The following is a 16,206-nucleotide window of genomic DNA, read 5'->3' as shown; positions in this document are numbered from 1 at the left end:
GCAGAGCACCCCGGGGTCCTGCCGTGGGCTGCTGGGGGTAAACGGGAGGGAAATAAGGGGAAAAGGGGGAGGGAAGAAGGGAAAAGGGAGAAAAAGAGAAAAAAAAAGGGGGGGGGGGGAAGGAAATAAGGGAAAAGAGGGGAAAAGGGGAAAAGGGGGGGGGGAGGGAGAAAAGGAAAGAAGTGGAAAAGGGAAAAAATAGGGAACAGAAAAAAAAAGGAAGGAGAAAAAAAAAAGGAAAAATAAAAAGGAAAAGAAAAGAAAAAAAGAAAGAAGAAGAAGAGAAGAGAAGAGAAGAGAAGAGAAGAGAAGAGAAGAGAAGAGAAGAGAAGAGAAGAGAAGAGAAGAGAAGAGAAGAGAAGAGAAGAGAAGAGAAGAGAAGAGAAGAGAAGAGAAGAGAAGAGAAGAGAAGAGAAGAGAAGAGAAAGAAAAAAGAAAGAAAGAAAGAAAAAAGAAAGAAAGAAAGAAAGAAAGAAAGAAAGAAAGAAAGAAAGAAAGAAAGAAAGAAAGAAAGAAAGAAAGAAAGAAAGAAAGAAAGAAAGAAAGAAAGAAAGAAAAGGAAAAGGGGACAAAGAAAAAGAGGAAAAGAAAAAAAGGGGAAGGGCAAAGGGAAGAAAGGGAAAAAGGGAAAGGGGAAGAAAGGAAAAAGGGAAAAAGAAAAAAGAGAAAAAGAAACAAAAAAATGGGAAAAAAAGAGAAAAAAGGGAAGTGAAAGGAAGGAAAAAAAGGAAAAGGTGCAAAGTGAAAGCCTGGCTGCTGGCTTTTCCTCTGGGAAGGAAAAGCTTTTGTCTGCGGGTGCAAGCAGGTTGGGGGCAGGTGAGGGGGATGTGCCCACAGCCCCTTGGGGTGTAAGTGGCCACCAGCGGGTTTGTTGTGGCCCTGGGGCTCCCCAAGCTGCCCCCCTGCCCCCCGGTCACCTCCCCAGGGCCAAAGCCACCGGGCGCGTGGTCACGGAGCTGTCCGGTACACGTGGGGAGCACAACTCGATGAAATCTGTCGTAATTAATGATGCCATGATTAATGATGGCAATTAATTGATTACACCCTGCGGCAGCCCAATTAGCGCTGTGGAGCCCAAGGAAGCCCCCATGGGGCCGTGTGGGGCCACCCCACACCTCTGGGCACTGTTTCAGCCCTGCCCCACCAATTCTGTGCCCCTGACCCGGGGGCTCCCCGTGGCCCCATCCCATCTCCATGCCCTTGGGTGAGCGCCTCGAGCCCACCCTGCTCAGTGAGGGGGGGGCGTTGTCAGAGCAGCAAACCCACCCTTAACGTCCCCAAAATGCTTGGGGACAAGGGGACCCATTGGCATGAGCACCTGGGTGCATGTGCACCTGCTGCATGGCGATGGAGCTGCGCATGGGGGGCACGGAGACCCCAAAGCAGCAGGGTGTCTGCAGGGGGCGGGTGCAGGCAGCACCCTTGGGTGCCCCTACACACCCCGAACCCCCACCCTGGGGCAGCGCAGCCTCTTCTCTACGGCCTCAGCCGCTCAGCCTCCGCCTGCAGCCTCCGCACATCCTGCACCCTCCGCGAGGCCGCTTCCTGAGCGGGGCAGGAAGAGCGCGGGCTGCCACGGCGCCTCGCAGGGCAGCCCGAGACCCCCGGGGCGAGCCCCGGCCCCACGCATGGAGGTGGCCGCCGGCCCCCCCTGAGCCCCCGGCCCCATGGCTTTCCTCCGGAGGCTTTTCCGTTTGGGTCCGGAGAAGAAGAAGCCGAGGCGGTGCGAGCACGTCAAGCGGGACGTCGACCCCGAGGAGGCCTGGCTGGTGCTGGGCGAGCTGGGCGATGGGGCCTTCGGCAAGGTCTTCAAGGTAGGGGGGAAACGAGCAGCCAAAAACCACCGCCGGTCCCCGAGGATTCTGGAAACGCGCTTTTTTCCTTCTCTTTTTTTTTCTTCTTCTTTTCTTTTTCTTCTCATTTTTTCGTCCTCCGCGCTCCATCAAGCGCGGAGCTCATCGCCATCATGCAACCAGCCAGAAACCTTCAAAATGACCCCAGATTTCTAGCAGGGGGTGGCAGGGTGCAGGTCCCTGAGCGTTGGCTCAGCACAGCCTCATCCACACCGCCCAGCGTGGGGGGAGCCCCGGTTCGGGTCCCCGTGGGACGCCGCTCACCGCCCCCGATTCACCGGCGGGGCGCAGCGGGGATGTTTTCCTCCTGCACCATCGCTGCCACCGCGGTGCAGAGGCAGGAAACCCAATTTGCTGCTCTCTGGCCCCAAAGCAGCAGCAGCCACCTTCCGGCACCGGGGCTGGGGGTGCGCGATGGCCCCGCTTCTAAACCATCCCCTTCCCTTTGGCACCAGCTCTTTTCTTTTTTGGGGGGGGTGGCCGAGTTCCTCTTTGTAGCACCCGGTGACCCGGGGTGGGCGCCAGGCAGCAGGGATGGGGCAAATCCCCCTCTCCCCCCAGCCCCAAATCCATGCAGGCTGCCGCTGGGGTCGGTTGCAGCACTGAGGTGCCCCTTAAAATCTGCCCTTAAAATCTGCAGGTCCTCCCTGTGCCCCCCCAGTGCTCCCCAGCACCTCATAGTCCAATCCCAGTACCCCCCAGTGCTGCCTACAGACCCTTGATAACCTCCCAGTGCCCCCCAGCGCTGCCTAGAGACCCCCGGATCCCTTCCAGTGCCACCCAGTACCACTGAGACACCCCCCCAGTGCTTTCTGTGCCCCCTATTGCCACTAAGAGACCCCCAGCTCGCCTCCAGTGCCCTCCAGCAGCACCCAGAGCCCCCAGGCACACTCCCAGTGCCCCCCCAGTGCCGTCAGGTAGGTGGAAAACCTCTCCCCCAGGCACAAAACAAGGAGACGGGGGCGTTGGCAGCAGCGAAGGTGATCGAGACGCCGAGTGAGGAGGAGCTGGAGGATTACGCGGTGGAGATCGAGATCCTGGCGGGCTGCGACCACCCCAACATCACCAAGCTCCTGGACGCGCTCTACTGGGATGGGCGGCTCTGGGTGAGCAGTGGGGACACGGCGGGGGTGAAACGTCCTTGGGGACAGGGGGTTGGGGCTGGCGAAGGCACTGTTGCAGATTTTGGGTGGATAACTCAGCTCTTACCCGCAGATCTTGGTGGAGTTTTGTCCCGGCGGGGCCGTGGATGCAGCGATTTTGGGTAAATAAATGCGCTCCGAGTTACAAGCGCGGTTATCGGAGGGGTGGGAAGGGGGACTGGCAAATCTTGAGGTATTTTGGGGCAGGTGTAGGACCTGCAGGAAGGGTCAGGGTGCAGCTGGTGTGTGTGTGGGGGTTCGTTAGAGTCCTCATTAGCGGCGGGGTTCATTTGTGCTGCCGGCAGAGCTAGAGAAGGGGCTGACGGAGGAGCAGATCCGAGCGGCGTGCAAGCAGCTGCTGCTGGCGCTGCAGTACCTGCACGGCTGCAAGATCATCCACCGCGACGTGAAGGCCGGCAACGTCCTGCTCACCCTCGATGGGGACATCAAGCTGGGTGAGCCCCGGGGGGACGCAAGGACGGGACCCCCCCGGGGGTGATTTATGCCCCGAGGGTCCCCTCCAACCCCTGCTTTCTGCACTGCAGCCGATTTTGGTGTCTCTGCTAAAAACTCCAGCACCATCCAGCGCCGGGCTTCCTTCATCGGCACCCCGTACTGGTAGGCGTGGGGTGGAAATCCCAGGGGAGGTGGTGGGGTTTTGGGGTGTCCCGAGCACCCTGCGCCTTCTGTGGCTGCTCGCCACCAGCTTCGCTCCTGCTGCAACCCCCGGAGCATCTCGGCCAGAGCCAGTGCCAGTCCCAGGCTGGGTTTCTCAATAGCACGGAGAGGAGCGGGGCTGATGGGGGTGACTGCCCCCCTTGGGCAGCTCTGGGGGTGTCAGAGGTCAGATCTGCGAAGGGAAGGAGCCCGGGGTTGGTTTCAGAGGGAGGTGCCAGCTCCGGCACGGGTGGTCTTGGCCCCTTCCCCTCGCTCCTGTGCGCAGGATGGCCCCGGAGGTGGTGCAGTGTGAGACGTCCAAGGAGAACCCCTACGGCTACAAGGCCGACATCTGGTCCCTGGGCATCACGCTGATCGAGATGGCCGAGATGGAGCCCCCCCACCACGAGCTGAACCCCCTGCGGGTGCTGCTGAAGATCGCCAAGTCCCAGCCGCCCACCCTGCGTCACCCCAAGAGGTGGTGAGTCCCCTGGGCTCACCCGGCACGGAGAAAACCTTGAGCTCACCACGCTGACCTGAGCCCCATCACTGTCCCGTGTCCCCTAGTGCCACATCCGCAGCTCCCAGATCCCTGCAGGGTTGGGGACCCCACCACTCCCCCCGCAGCCCCTTCCAAAGCTCGACCACCCCCCGCGTGAAGAAATTCCTCCTGACGCCCGATCCAACTCTCCCCTGGTGCCACGTGCGCCCACGCCCTCACGTCCCATCACTTGTCACTGGTGCTGGTGGTGCTGGGAGAAGCTGTCCCATGGGGACCCCGAGGCAGGGGCAGGCAGGACGGGGTCGTGAACCGATGGACGATGTTGGTTGTGGTTCCTCCACGACACAGCACCGGGGGTTCCCATCGCACCGTGACCTATGGCAGATGACACGGGTGGGCAGTGCTGGGCTGGGGACCTTCTGCCAAGCTGTCCAACGCCCCCCCCGAGCCCCCTGGGGACCATGGCCCGAAGCAGCCCCCCCACACTCATGGGGACCATCCTGCAGGTCCGAAGACTTTAAGGACTTCCTGAGGAAATCCTTGGAGAAGAGCCCCGAGGCGCGCTGGTCGGCCACGCAGCTGCTGCAGGTGGGTGGCCCCCGTCCCGTCCCCACCCTGCCTGTCCCCGGTGGTGGCCCCCAGCCCCATCCCTGCTCATCCCCGGCTCCTTCTCAGCACCCCTTCGTGGCGGGGGTCTCCGACAAGCGGCCGCTGCGGGAGCTGGTGGCCGAGGCCCGGGCAGAAGTGCTGGAGGAAGAGGATGAGGAGGAAGCTCCGGGCCCCTCGGTGCGTGAGTAGTGACCAACGCGCCGTGGGTGCAGGGGACGGCTCCCCCCGAGACTTCCCATCAGCTTCACCTCACCTCCCTGCCACCATCCATCCCGCAGCCCGTCCAGGAGCACGGAGGCTCCTCCTGCCCCCCATCCCCGAGGGAACCCCTGCAGCATCAGCCCCCAGCCCCAGCGGGGGGGCTCAGCGAGGAGCCCCCCGTGCGGACGGAGGTAGTGCCCAGGAGCAAGACAGCGTCCGGCGACTTGAAGTCAGCGAGGAGGAAATCCTCACCCGTGCCCACGGGCTCCCTGAGGATCCCCTCGAGGAAGCCGTCCGAATTCCTGAAGCTGATGCGGCGCAGGTCGCTCTTCGGGGGGGTCAGGGCCCAAGAAACGGCTCGGGAGCAGCAGGGGGGGGAGGCGAGCGGCTTGGAGCACTTGGAGCTGGGTGCGCCCCAGGGGACGGCGGAGGCAGGAGGAGACACCCAGGGGTGCCAGCAGGAGGGCAGCGTCCCTCCGGAGACCCCCTGCACCCCAGCTGAGCCCCCCCCGGGGCCAGGCCAGGAGGGAGACCTCGCTGAAACGCAAGAACCCCAGCGTGGACCTGGGGCTGAGGAGGGAAGCCAACACACCGATACCCCAGCCGTGGATGAAATGCCTGCGGAGGGACAGCTCGCAGCCCCGCTGCGCCCCGTTTCGCCCCCCAAAATTGATGAGCAAAAGGAATCAAGGCGTGCTGCTGCTCGTAGCCTGCCCATCCTGCCGGGGCCCCCAGATGGAGCCGATGGGGGCCGGTGTGGAGGCTCTGCCAAAGGGGTCCTGGGTGAGGATCCAGGAGGACAGAGGACAAAGCAGCACCCAAGCCGTGCTGGTGCCCACACCGAGCACCAACCGTGGGGTGGCTCCCAGCTGGTGGCAGCCCTGGACCTGTGGCCCTTGGGGACCAACGCCTGGAGCTTCAAGAAGCTCGCAGAGCATCAGTGCTGGGTCACGGCACCCTCACGAGGTCCAAAAGTTGAAGCTGGCTCCATCGGGGCTGGAGGTGGCCCTGGGAAGGACGGGGACAGAGCAGAGAGGGCACCCACGGGACCTGAGGGTGATGGGGAGCCTGAGGACACCAAAACAGAGGGGGAGAGGGTGCTGCAGGAGGGGGCATCATTGGTGCCCTGTGTGATGGAGGAGGAAGCCGTGGGGTCAGAAGTGCCTGAGGGGGGGCAGGAGCCCCCGACCGGTCAGGGAGAGGATGGAGAGAGGAACGAGGGGGAGAAAAACTCAGCCGAGTGCAAGCCCATCGCTGGCTCCTCGGCCCTGGTTAGGCAGGAGGCTGGGGGGGAGGAGGAAAAAGCCACCAACAGCGATGAAACCCCGGTGGAAACTTCTCCTGGTGAAGCCCCGGTGCCAGCAGGAGCCCAGCTGGAAGATGAGACTGGGGAAGGGTGTGGAGACCCCAATGCAGCAGGGGGTGCAGCCGGCCTGGCTGAGACAATGCCAACAGGAGAGGAGCTGGAAGCAGCCCCTGCAGGAGGGGGACCTGCCGGTGAGGGAGCCCAAACGGCAGCAGGGGATTCATCCAGCGTGGAGATCCCGGGGGTGCTTAAAGAGGAAGAGAAAGCAGAGGACGGCCCCAGAGATTGCCAGCAAGGGGCTGCTAATGGGAACAGCTGGAGGGGACACGATGGGGACGACGGAGAGCTCAGGGATGGGGCACGGCTTGGAGATGGGGCACAGCTCGCTCCAGCTCCTGGAGAACCTTTGAGGGATGAAGAGGTGGGCGGCTTGGAGAGTCACGGAGCGGTGCCAGAGCCCCTTGGAGCACACCCAGAGGCCACGAACACCTCGAGCGTTGCTGCTCCTGTCCACTCCCCCGCCCAGGTGCAGACAGCGTGGGAAGGGAACGCACCAGACCCAGCGGTCACGTCAAAGCAAGGAGAAGAGCCACCTCCCGTGGAAAACCCTGCAGCCGTGCAAGGTCTGAGCACCCTCCCCGTGACACCGCAGCCTCCCCCCTCTGTCGGGGAAGCCCAGCAGGTGAGCAGCTCGCAGGCGACGTGACCCACGGCGCTGCCCCCTGCACACGGGCTCCACGTTAGGTTTGCCCAATTTGGGGGTCAGCTGAGCTCCCACCGTTGCCCCCAGCCGCAGGACCCCCCCTCGCTGCGAAGGACGGTGAGGAAAACCCGCAGGTTCGTGGTGGACGGCGAAGAGGTGAGCGTGACGACCGCCAGGACGGCCAGCAGGGCCGGGCCGAGGGACGAGAAGACGCGCTCGGCTCGGTGAGTGGAGGGAGGCTGGGGCTGGGGGGGGGGCTTTTTCCAGGCTTGCGGCCCCCCTCCCATCCCAACTCGCCCCCCCCTTTAGGCGCCAGGAGCTCCGCGAGCTGCGGGTGCTGCAGAAGGAGGAGCAGCGTGCGCAGAGCCAGCTGGAGCAGAGGTTCCACCAGCAGCGGGAGCAGATGTTCCGCCACATCGAGCAGGAGATGACGGTAACGGGGACAGGGGCTGGCTGCGACTGCGGGGCCAGAGAGGGGCGCACGGCCCCCAGCCCGTGCAGGGAGGAGCTGGGGTCTCACTGCAGGAGATGCTTTTGGGGGTTCAGTTGGTTCGGTGGCCACATCCCCGGTTGTCCCAGCCCCATCGATGCAGTGCACAGGTCACTTTTTGGAGGGGACGCTGCCTGCTCCCGGGTGTCACCGCAGCCCCCGTTAACCCTTCCCCTGCCCCTGGGTGGCAGAGCAAGAAGGAGTACTACGACCGGGAGGTGGGGAGCTGGGAGCGGCGCCACCGGCAGCTGAAGGAGTGCCAGGAGCTCAAGTACACGGCCAGGCTGCGCGACGAGGCCAAGCGCCTCAAGGCCCTCCAGGAGAAGGACTGCAGGAGGAGGCTGCAGGAGCTGAAGGGTGATGGAAAAGAGGTGAGGGTCTGGGATGGCGCTGTCCCCCCCCGGCCGTGGCACCAGGACATGTGCCACTGGGGACCATCTGCTCTGGGTGGCCGCAGGAGCAGCGGTTCCTGCAGCAGCAGCAGCAGGAGCTCAACGCGGCGCTGCAGAGGGTGGTCCAGGAGCACAAGAAGAAGATGACGTCCATCGACTGGGAGTGCATCAGCAAGATCCACAGCCTGCGACGAGGTGGACGGGGCTGGGAGGAGGAGGAGGGCGGAGGGGTCCCGGGGAGGGGAGCTGGGGGGGTTGGAGCCTGGGCCGGGTCGTGGTCACGGCGCTGTGCTCTCGCCCGGCAGCCCGCGAGGCGGTGGTGTGGAGCATGGAGCAGGGGCACCTGCAGGAGAAGTACCAGCTCTTCAGGCAGCAGGTGACCGAGCAGCACGCGCTGCAGCGGCAGCAGCTCCGCAGGCGCCACGAGAAGGTGAGGCCGGGGCCGGGTGGCCACATCCCCCCTACCCCCGGCTCCTCGGTCACCTCGCTGCTCCGTCCTCATGCAGGACACCGAGCGGGTGCAGCGCTTCCACCAGCTCGCGCTGGAGGAGCTGAGGAGCCAGCAGGCCCAGCAGCGGGCCCAGCTGCTGAAAAGCCAGCGCTGCGACGCCAAAACGCGCCTGGCCCTCTTCAAGGGCAACCTGAAGAGCCAGGAGGTCAACGGGGCCGAGCAGAGAGAGCTGGCCAAGCAGGTGGGGGCTGCCTGGGACACCGGGGGGGACGAAGCCTGGGGAGGGCTGGGGACGGGCGGCGTGACGGGGGCTGTCCCCCCGCAGTTCCTGCAGCAGGAGGAGAGGCGGCAGCAGGCGGAGGTGCGGCGGCAGCAGGAGCAGCAGGCGCAGGAGCTGCAGCAGCTGCAGCAGCAGCAGGCCGAGAACTTGGTGGAGCTGGAGCAGATGCAGGTACCGGGGAGCAGCCTTCCCGCGCCTCCCCAAGTGAATCCCTTCCACCTCTCCCCGAGTGAATCCCTTCCCCTTGCCACCTCGCCTCTCCCAGAGGGAGAAGATGCAGCTGCTGGAGGAGCAGGAGAGGAGGCAGCTGGGGCGGCTGGACGAGGAGCACGCCATGGAGCTCAGCGAGTGGAAGCAGCGGCTGGCTGCCCGCAAGGAGGTGAGCGGTTCCCCCGCACCCGCAGCATCCCGAGCCCGTTCATCCCATCCCCGGGGGTCTGACGGAGGGCTCCTTCCCTGCCACCCAGGGCTGGGGCGCTGAAATGCTGCTTCTGTCCCACAGATGCTGGAGGAGGAGCTGGGGAACGCGCTGCCAGCGCAGCGGCACGGAGAGCTGCACGGCAGCCACGGCAGCAGGACCGGCCGCTTCTTCCACCTCCCCTCCTGACACTACGCCGGGGGTTTCGGGGAGAGGCAGGCGTCCTCCGGGAGCTGGGAATGAAGGACCCCAAAGGCTGCCCCAGGATGCTGAGGTGCTGCACAGACCACGGGGGCAGCAGGCGTGGAAGCCTTCAAGCCCTCCTCAGTCCCTGCCATGCAGCCAGAACGGCCCCAAAGCCCCTCGGGGCAGTCACCCCCCTGACCCCAAAGCCACGGATACAGGGGCGTTGCCCTCCTGCCAGCTGGTTACCCCTCGAGGAAATACAGCCTTTAACAAAGTCCCGGTTTGTCGTTATTTTACTAAAAATCTCCTGTCTGTGCTGTGAGCTGCCAGCGTCCCCATCCCCACCATCCCCACCACCACCAGCCCAGAAACAATTTCCCGTCACGATGATCTCCCATCCCAGCAATTTCCCATCCCAGCGATGATTTCCCATTCCATTGATGCTTTCTCTTTCTGCCAGTGGTTTCCCATTATAATGAGAACTTCTTAACCCCAAATTCCCCATCCCAATGACTTCTTCTCCCAACCATTTCCCTCCCTGGGGTGGGCTGACCTTGGCTGGCCACCAGCTGCCCCCCAGCCGCTCTCTCATTCCCCCAACCAGACTTTACACCACTCTGCCCCCCTCTGGGCCCAGTTCAGCCAGCTTTTAACCCAGCTCCCTTTCTGCCCAGCCTTCAACACCTTACCCACCAGGAGCTGATGGGGAGCAGCCTCAAATTCCCTCCTGAAGTCCACACAAACCATCCCTGGGATGGCCTCCCACCCCATCGCGCTTTCCCATCCCAACAGCTTCCCATCTCAATAAACATTTGTGATCCCCCCCCCCCCCCATTTCCCACCCCAACATGTCCCCGTGCCAGCAATTCCTAACCCCAGTGGGGCTTTTGGAGGAAAGGTGACTTTTGGAGGGCTGGTGGCGGTGGCCCTGGGACACTGGCATTTGTGCTGCCCCGTAGGTGTGTGTGTGTGGGGGGGAGAGGCTGGGGGCTGTTTCACCCTCCTGCTCTGCACCCTGGGGTGCTCCCAGCACGGGCTGGGGATGCGGGTGGCAAGGTGTGGATGGGGGTGGCAGCACAGGGCAGGGGTGCAGGGGGTGGTGCTGGTGCAAGCCGGGAGGGTGCCAGGGGTGGAACTGGGGTGAAGCAGGGCGCTGGGACTGAGGCTGGGGCTGGGACTGGGATTGGGATTGGGATTCGGACCGCGGTGCTGGGGTTGCTCGGAAGAGAAGAGAAGAGAAGAGAAGAGAAGAGAAGAGAAGAGAGAAGAGAAGAGAAGAGAAGAGAAGAGAAGAGAAGAGAAGAGAAGAGAAGAGAAGAGAAGAGAAGAGAAGAGAAGAGAAGAGAAGAGAAGAGAAGAGAAGAGAAGAGAAGAGAAGAGAAGAGAAGAGAAGAGAAGAGAAGAGAAGAGAAGAGAAGAGAAGAGAAGAGAAGAGAAGAGAAGAGAAGAGAAGAGAAGAGAAGAGAAGAGAAGAGAAGAGAAGAGAGAACGGAAAAAGAAAAGGAAAAAGAAAAAGAAAAAGAAAAAGAAAAAGAAAAAGAAAAAGAAAAGGAAAAAGAAAAAGAAAAAGAAAAAGAAAAAGAAAAAGAAAAAGAAAAAGAAAAAGAAAAAGAAAAAGAAAAAGAAAAAGAAAAAGAAAAAGAAAAAGAAAAAGAAAAAGAAAAAGAAAAGAAAAAGAAAAAAAGAAAGAAAGGTAACGCTGCCCTCTTGCGACCGTCCCATGGCGCTGCCTCCTCCTCCCGGGCTCACCGGCACTTCAACGGCAGGGAAACGTCGTCCTGACCGGCTTCCTTCCCCGTTTTTTTATAGACAGGAGGGTTGGGGCAAAGAAGGTGCTTACAGCAGAGCCTGTCCCTTCTCCCAGGGACTCACCTCGCTCAGTTTAGGGACACTGAATCTCAAGTGGGCAATGAACAGCTGTGCGAAGAGTTTTGCAACTTAATTCAGATGCTAAGGCCCCGTGGTGCGTTACAACGCCCCGTGTATGAGTTAGGGATGGGATAAGGCCCCCTGGTGCATTACGATGCCTGTATACATATGGCTGAGGCCAACTGCATGAAGTTTAACAAGGCCAAGTGCCGGGTCCTGCACCTAGGATGCAATAACCCCAAGCAGAGCTACAGGCTGGGTGATGAGTGGTTGAAGAAGTACCTGTGAATATTGGTTGATATTCAGCTGAATATGAGCCAGCAGTGTGCTCAGGTGGCCAAGAAGGCCAACGGCATCCTGGCTTGCATAAGAAACAGTGTGACCAGCAGGGCTAGGGAGGTGATCGTCCCCCTGTACTCGGCTCTGGTGAGGCCGCACCTCAAGTACTGTGTTCAGTTTTGGGCCCCTCGCTACAAGAAGGACATGGAGGTGCTTGAGCGGGTCCAGAGAAGGGCGACGAAGCTGGTGAGGGGCCTGGAGAACAAGTCCTATGAGGAGCGGCTGAGGGAGCTGGGCTTGTTCAGCCTGGAGAAGAGGAGGCTCAGGGGCGACCTTATCGCTCTTTATAAGTACACTAAAGGAGGCTGTAGCGAGGTGGGGGTTGGTCTGTTCTCCCATGTGCCTGGTGACAGGACAAGGGGAACGGGCTAAAGTTGCGCCAAGGGAGTTTTAGGTTGGATGTTAGGAAGAACTTCTTTACTGAGAGGGTTGTTAGGCATTGGAATGGGCTGCCCAGGGCAGTGGTGGAGTAACCAGCCCTGGAGGTCTTTAAAAGACGTTTAGATGTAGAGCTTAGGGATATGGTTTAGTGGAGGACTGGTTAGCGTTAGGTCAGAGGTTGGACTCAATGATCTTGAGGTCCCTTCCAACCTAGACTATTCTGTGATTCTGTGACATGAGGCTGGTGTGGGTGGGATCAGCGAGCAATCGCACCCACACCTTATATTACAATCACTCCCAAGCGTGGCTTCAATTTAAATGGGACACAAGCTTGATTGCATGGATTCTGACCTGAAAAACTTCACGGGCCTGTAATAATGGATGAGCAATCACAACAAAAGGTGCTTGAACTTTACGTGGGATGTGAGTAACGGGAACTGTAGAGCCGTATTTTCACTGCTCCTATTTCTGCTGTGCAGTAACAGTCACTGGGTACCGACAGCCGGTGGACACAGCCCAAACCCCGGGTCTGGCTCAGGGTTTGTCCCCCGGACAAGGCGACGAAGCCACCTCCTGCCCTCCAAACCCAATTTCTCCTGATCCACGCAGTGACCGTGAGCGTTGCGGGGGGCTCCCAGCCTGGCCCCCAGCACCCCCGGGAGGCCTGTCCAGTTCCTCACCTCCCTTATGGCAAGGGATTTTTCCCAATTCCTCCCTAACGCCCCCAATTCCTCCCTGATGACCCCCCACTTAATTAAATCCATCAGCCCGTCCCATCACTGCACCGCCTGACCCCGACCCCGCTCCCCATCCCCGCCAGCCTGCCCAAGGCCCCCAAACAAGGACGAGAAGTATTTTATTTTATTCTTTTTTTTTTTGGCTTTTTCCCCAGAAAAGTGCCCTGCGCGGCGCTGCCCGCCTCCCCCCATCCCTCCCCCAGCCCCTTGGGGCGGCCATAGCGGCGCCATCATGGCGGCCGCCCCCGTCTCCTAGCAACGCCCGCCCTTCCTGGAGGAAGGGGCGTGGCCCCCCGCCCCCAGCCGCCATTGGCTGAGGGGCGCGACCTCCTCCCTCTCCCATTGGCCATCCCGAGGAGGGGGGCGGGGACTCGGCTTGCACGCGGGCGGCGCGGGGTTAGCGCGTGGCCGGAGGGCGGTGACGTAGCGGTGACGTAGGAGGCGCCGGGATCCCCCCCGCGCCCCGCTGAGAAGGGGTCGGGGAAACCCCCCCGGGGCGGGGGGGGATGGGCGGGATTGGGGGGGGGGGAACGGGGAATTGGGGCTGGAAGGGACTGGGGGGGGTCCCACGGGGGCTGGGCTCCGGGTGCAGGATTTGGGGTGGGATCCCATGGGATTGGGGCCGGGGATCCCTGGGGTCGGGGCCGTGTAGGATTTGGGGGGGGGGGGGGCCATGGGGTCAGGGCTGTGCAGGACCTGGGGGGGGGAGGGCATGGGATCGGGGTTGTGCAGGATTTCAGGGGGGATCCCATGGGATTGGGGCTGTGTGGGGTTTGGGGGGAATCCCATGGGGTCGGGGCTGTGAAGGATTGGGGGGGGAGGGTTCCAGTGGGGTCAGGACTCTGCAGGATTTGGGGTGGGATCCTGTGGGATCGGGGCTGTGCAGGAGGTGAGGAGGGTTCCCATGGGATTGGGGTTGTGTAGGATTTGGGGGGGGTCCCATGTGGGCTGGTTTTGGGGTGTAGGATTTTGGGGTGGGTCCCATGGGATCGGGGCTGTGTGGGATTGAGGGGGGGTCCCATGGGATTGGGGCTATGCAGGATTAGGGGAGGAGGATCCATGGGACTGGGGCTGTGAAGGATTGGGGGGGTCCCGTGGGGCCAGGGCTGTGCAGGATTTGGGGTGGATCCCCTGGGATCAGGGCTAGTGGCGGGAGATCTGCCCCCCAGTGTGCCACAGGACCCCAGATCCCCCCGGCTCCATCCCCAGCCCCACCCTGACCCCCCCTCAGCAGGGATCTGCAGCCCCCAGGGACCCACCCTGGGAGGGATCCACCACCCGCAGCCTCCTTTTGGGGATCCGCTCCCCACCCCCTGGCTCAACCCCCCCAGCCCGGGACCCCCCCATCCCTCCTGCTGGGGGCTCGGTCCCGGTGCCCACCGTCCCCCCCCCACCGCCCGCAGGTGCCGGATGCCCCCCGGCCGCGTGCCCTTGGCGCTGCCCCGCGCCATGCGCCTCGTCCGCTTCCAGCCTCCTGGGGGGGCCGAGCCCCGGCTGGGGCTGGAGGAGGAGGAGGGTGGGGGCCTGGTGGACCTCAGCGGGGCCGAGCCCTCGCTGCCCCGCTCCATGCGGGCCTTCCTGGAGACCGGCGAGCACGGCCTGGCCGCGGCCTGCAGGTGGGCTACGGGGTCCCGAGGTGGTCTATGGGGTCCTGAGGTGGGCTACGGGGTCCTGAGGTGGGCTACGAGGTCCCGAGGTGGGCTACGGGGTCTTGAAGTGGGTTATGGGGTTCAGAGGTGGGTGTTGGGGTCTCCAGGTGCTTATCAGAGAATCCTAGAATCACAGAATGCTTTGGGTTGGAAGGGACCTGAAAGGTCATCTCGTTCCACCCCCCCCCGCCAGAGGTAGGGACACCACAAGAGTCCCAAGGTGGGTGTTGGGGTCCTGAGATGGGTGCTGGTGTCCCAAGGTGGGCTATGGGGTCCCGAGGTGTCTTACTGAGTCCGGAGGTGGGTGACAAGGTCCAGAGGTGGTTGTCAGGGTCTGGAATAGAGTGCTGGGGTCCTGGGGTGGGTTACAGGGTCATGAGGTGGGTTATGGGGTCCAGAGGTTGGGGTCCCAAGGGTTCCTGCCACCGTCCCCATGCTCAGCCCTGTCCTGAGGTGGTTTATAGGGTCCAGGGTTGGGGTCCCAAGAGTTCCTGGCACTGTCCCCATGCTCAGCCCCATCCCCGCAGAGTTCTGGCCTCGGGCCAGCACCGCCTGCCGAGGGCGGGGGCGCGGCTGCTGGCCCCCATCGGTGACCCCGAGAAGGTGATCTGCGTGGGGCTCAACTACCGCGACCACTGCCTGGAGCAGGACGTCAAGGTGCCCAAGGAGCCCCTCATCTTCAGCAAGTTCCCCAGCGCCATCGTCGGGCCCTTCGACGACATCGTGCACCCGGCCGAGAGCAGCGTGAGTGCCCCGCGGCCCCCACCCCGCGCCCCCCGCCCCATTTTGGGGGGTGCATTCCCCCCCCCGAGCCCCAATTTGTCCCCCAGGAGGTGGACTGGGAGGTGGAGCTGGCTGCTGTCATCGGGAAGACGGGGCGGCACGTCCAGGTAACGGCAGCGCCTTGTGCTTTGGGGGGGGTGGCTGTGGCCCTGCCACCTTGTGTCCCCCCCCCCAGCACTGGCTGAGTGTCCCCCCCCCAAGGAATCGGCGGCGCTGGAGCACGTGGTGGGCTTCACCGTGGCCAACGATGTCAGCGCCCGGGACTGGCAGATGCGGAGGAACGGGAGGCAGTGGCTGCTGGGGAAAACCTTCGACACCTTCTGTCCCCTGGGGCCGGCCATTGTCACCAAGGACTCGGTGCCAGGTGGGGGTGGGACGGGGCGGGAGGCAGACCCCAAGCTCGCCCCCACCTCGAGCGTGGGGTCCCCGAGGTGCCCCCCCCCTTGGTGACACGTCCCCTGCGCAGACGTCCACAACCTGAGCATCCGCTGCAGCGTCAACGGGCAGCTGATGCAGAGCAGCAGCACCAAGCAGCTCGTCTTCAGGCTGCCCCAGCTCATCGCATGGGTCTCCCAGTACGTGCGGCACCAGGAGGGGGGGGGACAGCACGGGGAGGGGGGGCCGGCAGCGTCCCGGCTCCCCCCGTGTGCGGGACCCCGGCCGACGGCTCCCCTGCTCCCCCCAGGTTCGTCACGCTGCGCCCCGGGGACGTGCTGCTCACAGGGACCCCTCCGGGTGTGGGGGTTTTCCGGAAGCCCCCCGTGTTTTTGAAGGTGAGCACGGGGTGGAGGGCTCGAAACGGGGCCGGGAGGGTTGGGGTGGCCCCCCCATTGGATCAAACACACTGCAGGCTTTACACCTTCCTCCCCCCATCCCTTCTCACCAACCCACCCAGCGCCCCAAATTTCCCCCTCCCAGGCTCCCAGCTCATGCTGGAGGTGGAGACCCCCCCTTGGCCGCCCTCCCCACGCGCCCCACTCCCCCCTCCCCACGGGGCACGCACCCCTGGGGCCCAGCAGCCCCCACTTTGCCCCCCCCCGAGCCCGCAGCAGGCGCGGTGCCAGCAGCACCTCCTGCCTTGCAGCCAGGCGACGAGGTGCGCTGCGAGATCGAGGAGCTGGGCACCATCTGCAACAAGGTGGTGTGAGCACCGAGCCCCCCCCTGCTTCGACTGAGCCCCCCCCCGGGCCTCGCCGTGCCGCGACGGCGTTCAATAAAGCCACACGAGGAGGAGGAGGAGGAGGAGGAGGGTGCTGCT

The 16,206-nt window shown here is 62.9% G+C and overlaps 2 protein-coding genes across 3 annotated transcripts; both read left to right on the top strand.

The window, feature by feature from the left end:
- The first annotated feature begins 424 nt into the window (after positions 1 to 424).
- LOC309887733 (uncharacterized protein) lies at positions 425 to 9,498 on the top strand. Its single transcript, XM_082779658.1, has 18 exons — positions 425 to 1,814; positions 2,795 to 2,959; positions 3,069 to 3,117; positions 3,301 to 3,450; positions 3,541 to 3,613; positions 3,939 to 4,133; positions 4,661 to 4,742; positions 4,830 to 4,940; positions 5,042 to 6,952; positions 7,061 to 7,197; positions 7,283 to 7,406; positions 7,655 to 7,834; positions 7,921 to 8,050; positions 8,161 to 8,285; positions 8,362 to 8,547; positions 8,632 to 8,757; positions 8,852 to 8,965; positions 9,089 to 9,498. The coding sequence occupies exons 1-18, from the start codon at positions 1,668 to 1,670 to the stop codon at positions 9,191 to 9,193; spliced, it is 4,110 nt and encodes a 1,369-aa protein (XP_082635784.1). The 5' UTR covers positions 425 to 1,667; the 3' UTR covers positions 9,194 to 9,498.
- Positions 9,499 to 12,908: 3,410 nt separating this feature from the next.
- Positions 12,909 to 16,204, top strand: LOC309887726 (oxaloacetate tautomerase FAHD2B, mitochondrial-like). 2 transcript variants are annotated; one of them, XM_082779650.1, is made up of 8 exons: positions 12,909 to 12,992; positions 13,920 to 14,132; positions 14,693 to 14,909; positions 14,996 to 15,055; positions 15,150 to 15,312; positions 15,415 to 15,523; positions 15,634 to 15,721; positions 16,033 to 16,204. In XM_082779650.1, exons 2-8 carry the CDS (start codon positions 13,927 to 13,929, stop codon positions 16,093 to 16,095), a joined length of 906 nt encoding a protein of 301 aa, XP_082635776.1. In that variant the 5' UTR covers positions 12,909 to 12,992; positions 13,920 to 13,926; the 3' UTR covers positions 16,096 to 16,204. The 2 variants fall into 2 exon arrangements, with proteins under 2 accessions (XP_082635776.1, XP_082635777.1); XM_082779651.1 differs by lacking the exon at positions 12,909 to 12,992 and having other exon boundaries at positions 13,464 to 14,132.
- Positions 16,205 to 16,206: the final 2 nt, after the last annotated feature.

Source organism: Aythya marila, assembly GCF_965140915.1.
Source record: "Aythya marila genome assembly, chromosome: 26".
NCBI lineage: Eukaryota > Metazoa > Chordata > Aves > Anseriformes > Anatidae > Aythya > Aythya marila.
The sequence above is the reverse complement of the archived record's forward strand: the minus strand, read 5'-3'. Positions and strand labels throughout refer to the sequence as shown.

Coding starts and splice junctions, on each gene's coding strand:
- LOC309887726 (XM_082779650.1), top strand. CDS start 13,927: ATGCCCCCCGGCCGCGTGCCCTTGGCGCTGCCCCGCGCCATGCGCCTC. Junction 15,313..15,414: donor CACCAAGGACTCGGTGCCAG/GTGGGGGTGGGA, acceptor TCCCCTGCGCAG/ACGTCCACAACCTGAGCATC. Junction 15,722..16,032: donor AGCCCCCCGTGTTTTTGAAG/GTGAGCACGGGG, acceptor CCTGCCTTGCAG/CCAGGCGACGAGGTGCGCTG.
- LOC309887733 (XM_082779658.1), top strand. CDS start 1,668: ATGGCTTTCCTCCGGAGGCTTTTCCGTTTGGGTCCGGAGAAGAAGAAG. Junction 8,051..8,160: donor GATCCACAGCCTGCGACGAG/GTGGACGGGGCT, acceptor CTCGCCCGGCAG/CCCGCGAGGCGGTGGTGTGG. Junction 8,286..8,361: donor TCCGCAGGCGCCACGAGAAG/GTGAGGCCGGGG, acceptor GTCCTCATGCAG/GACACCGAGCGGGTGCAGCG.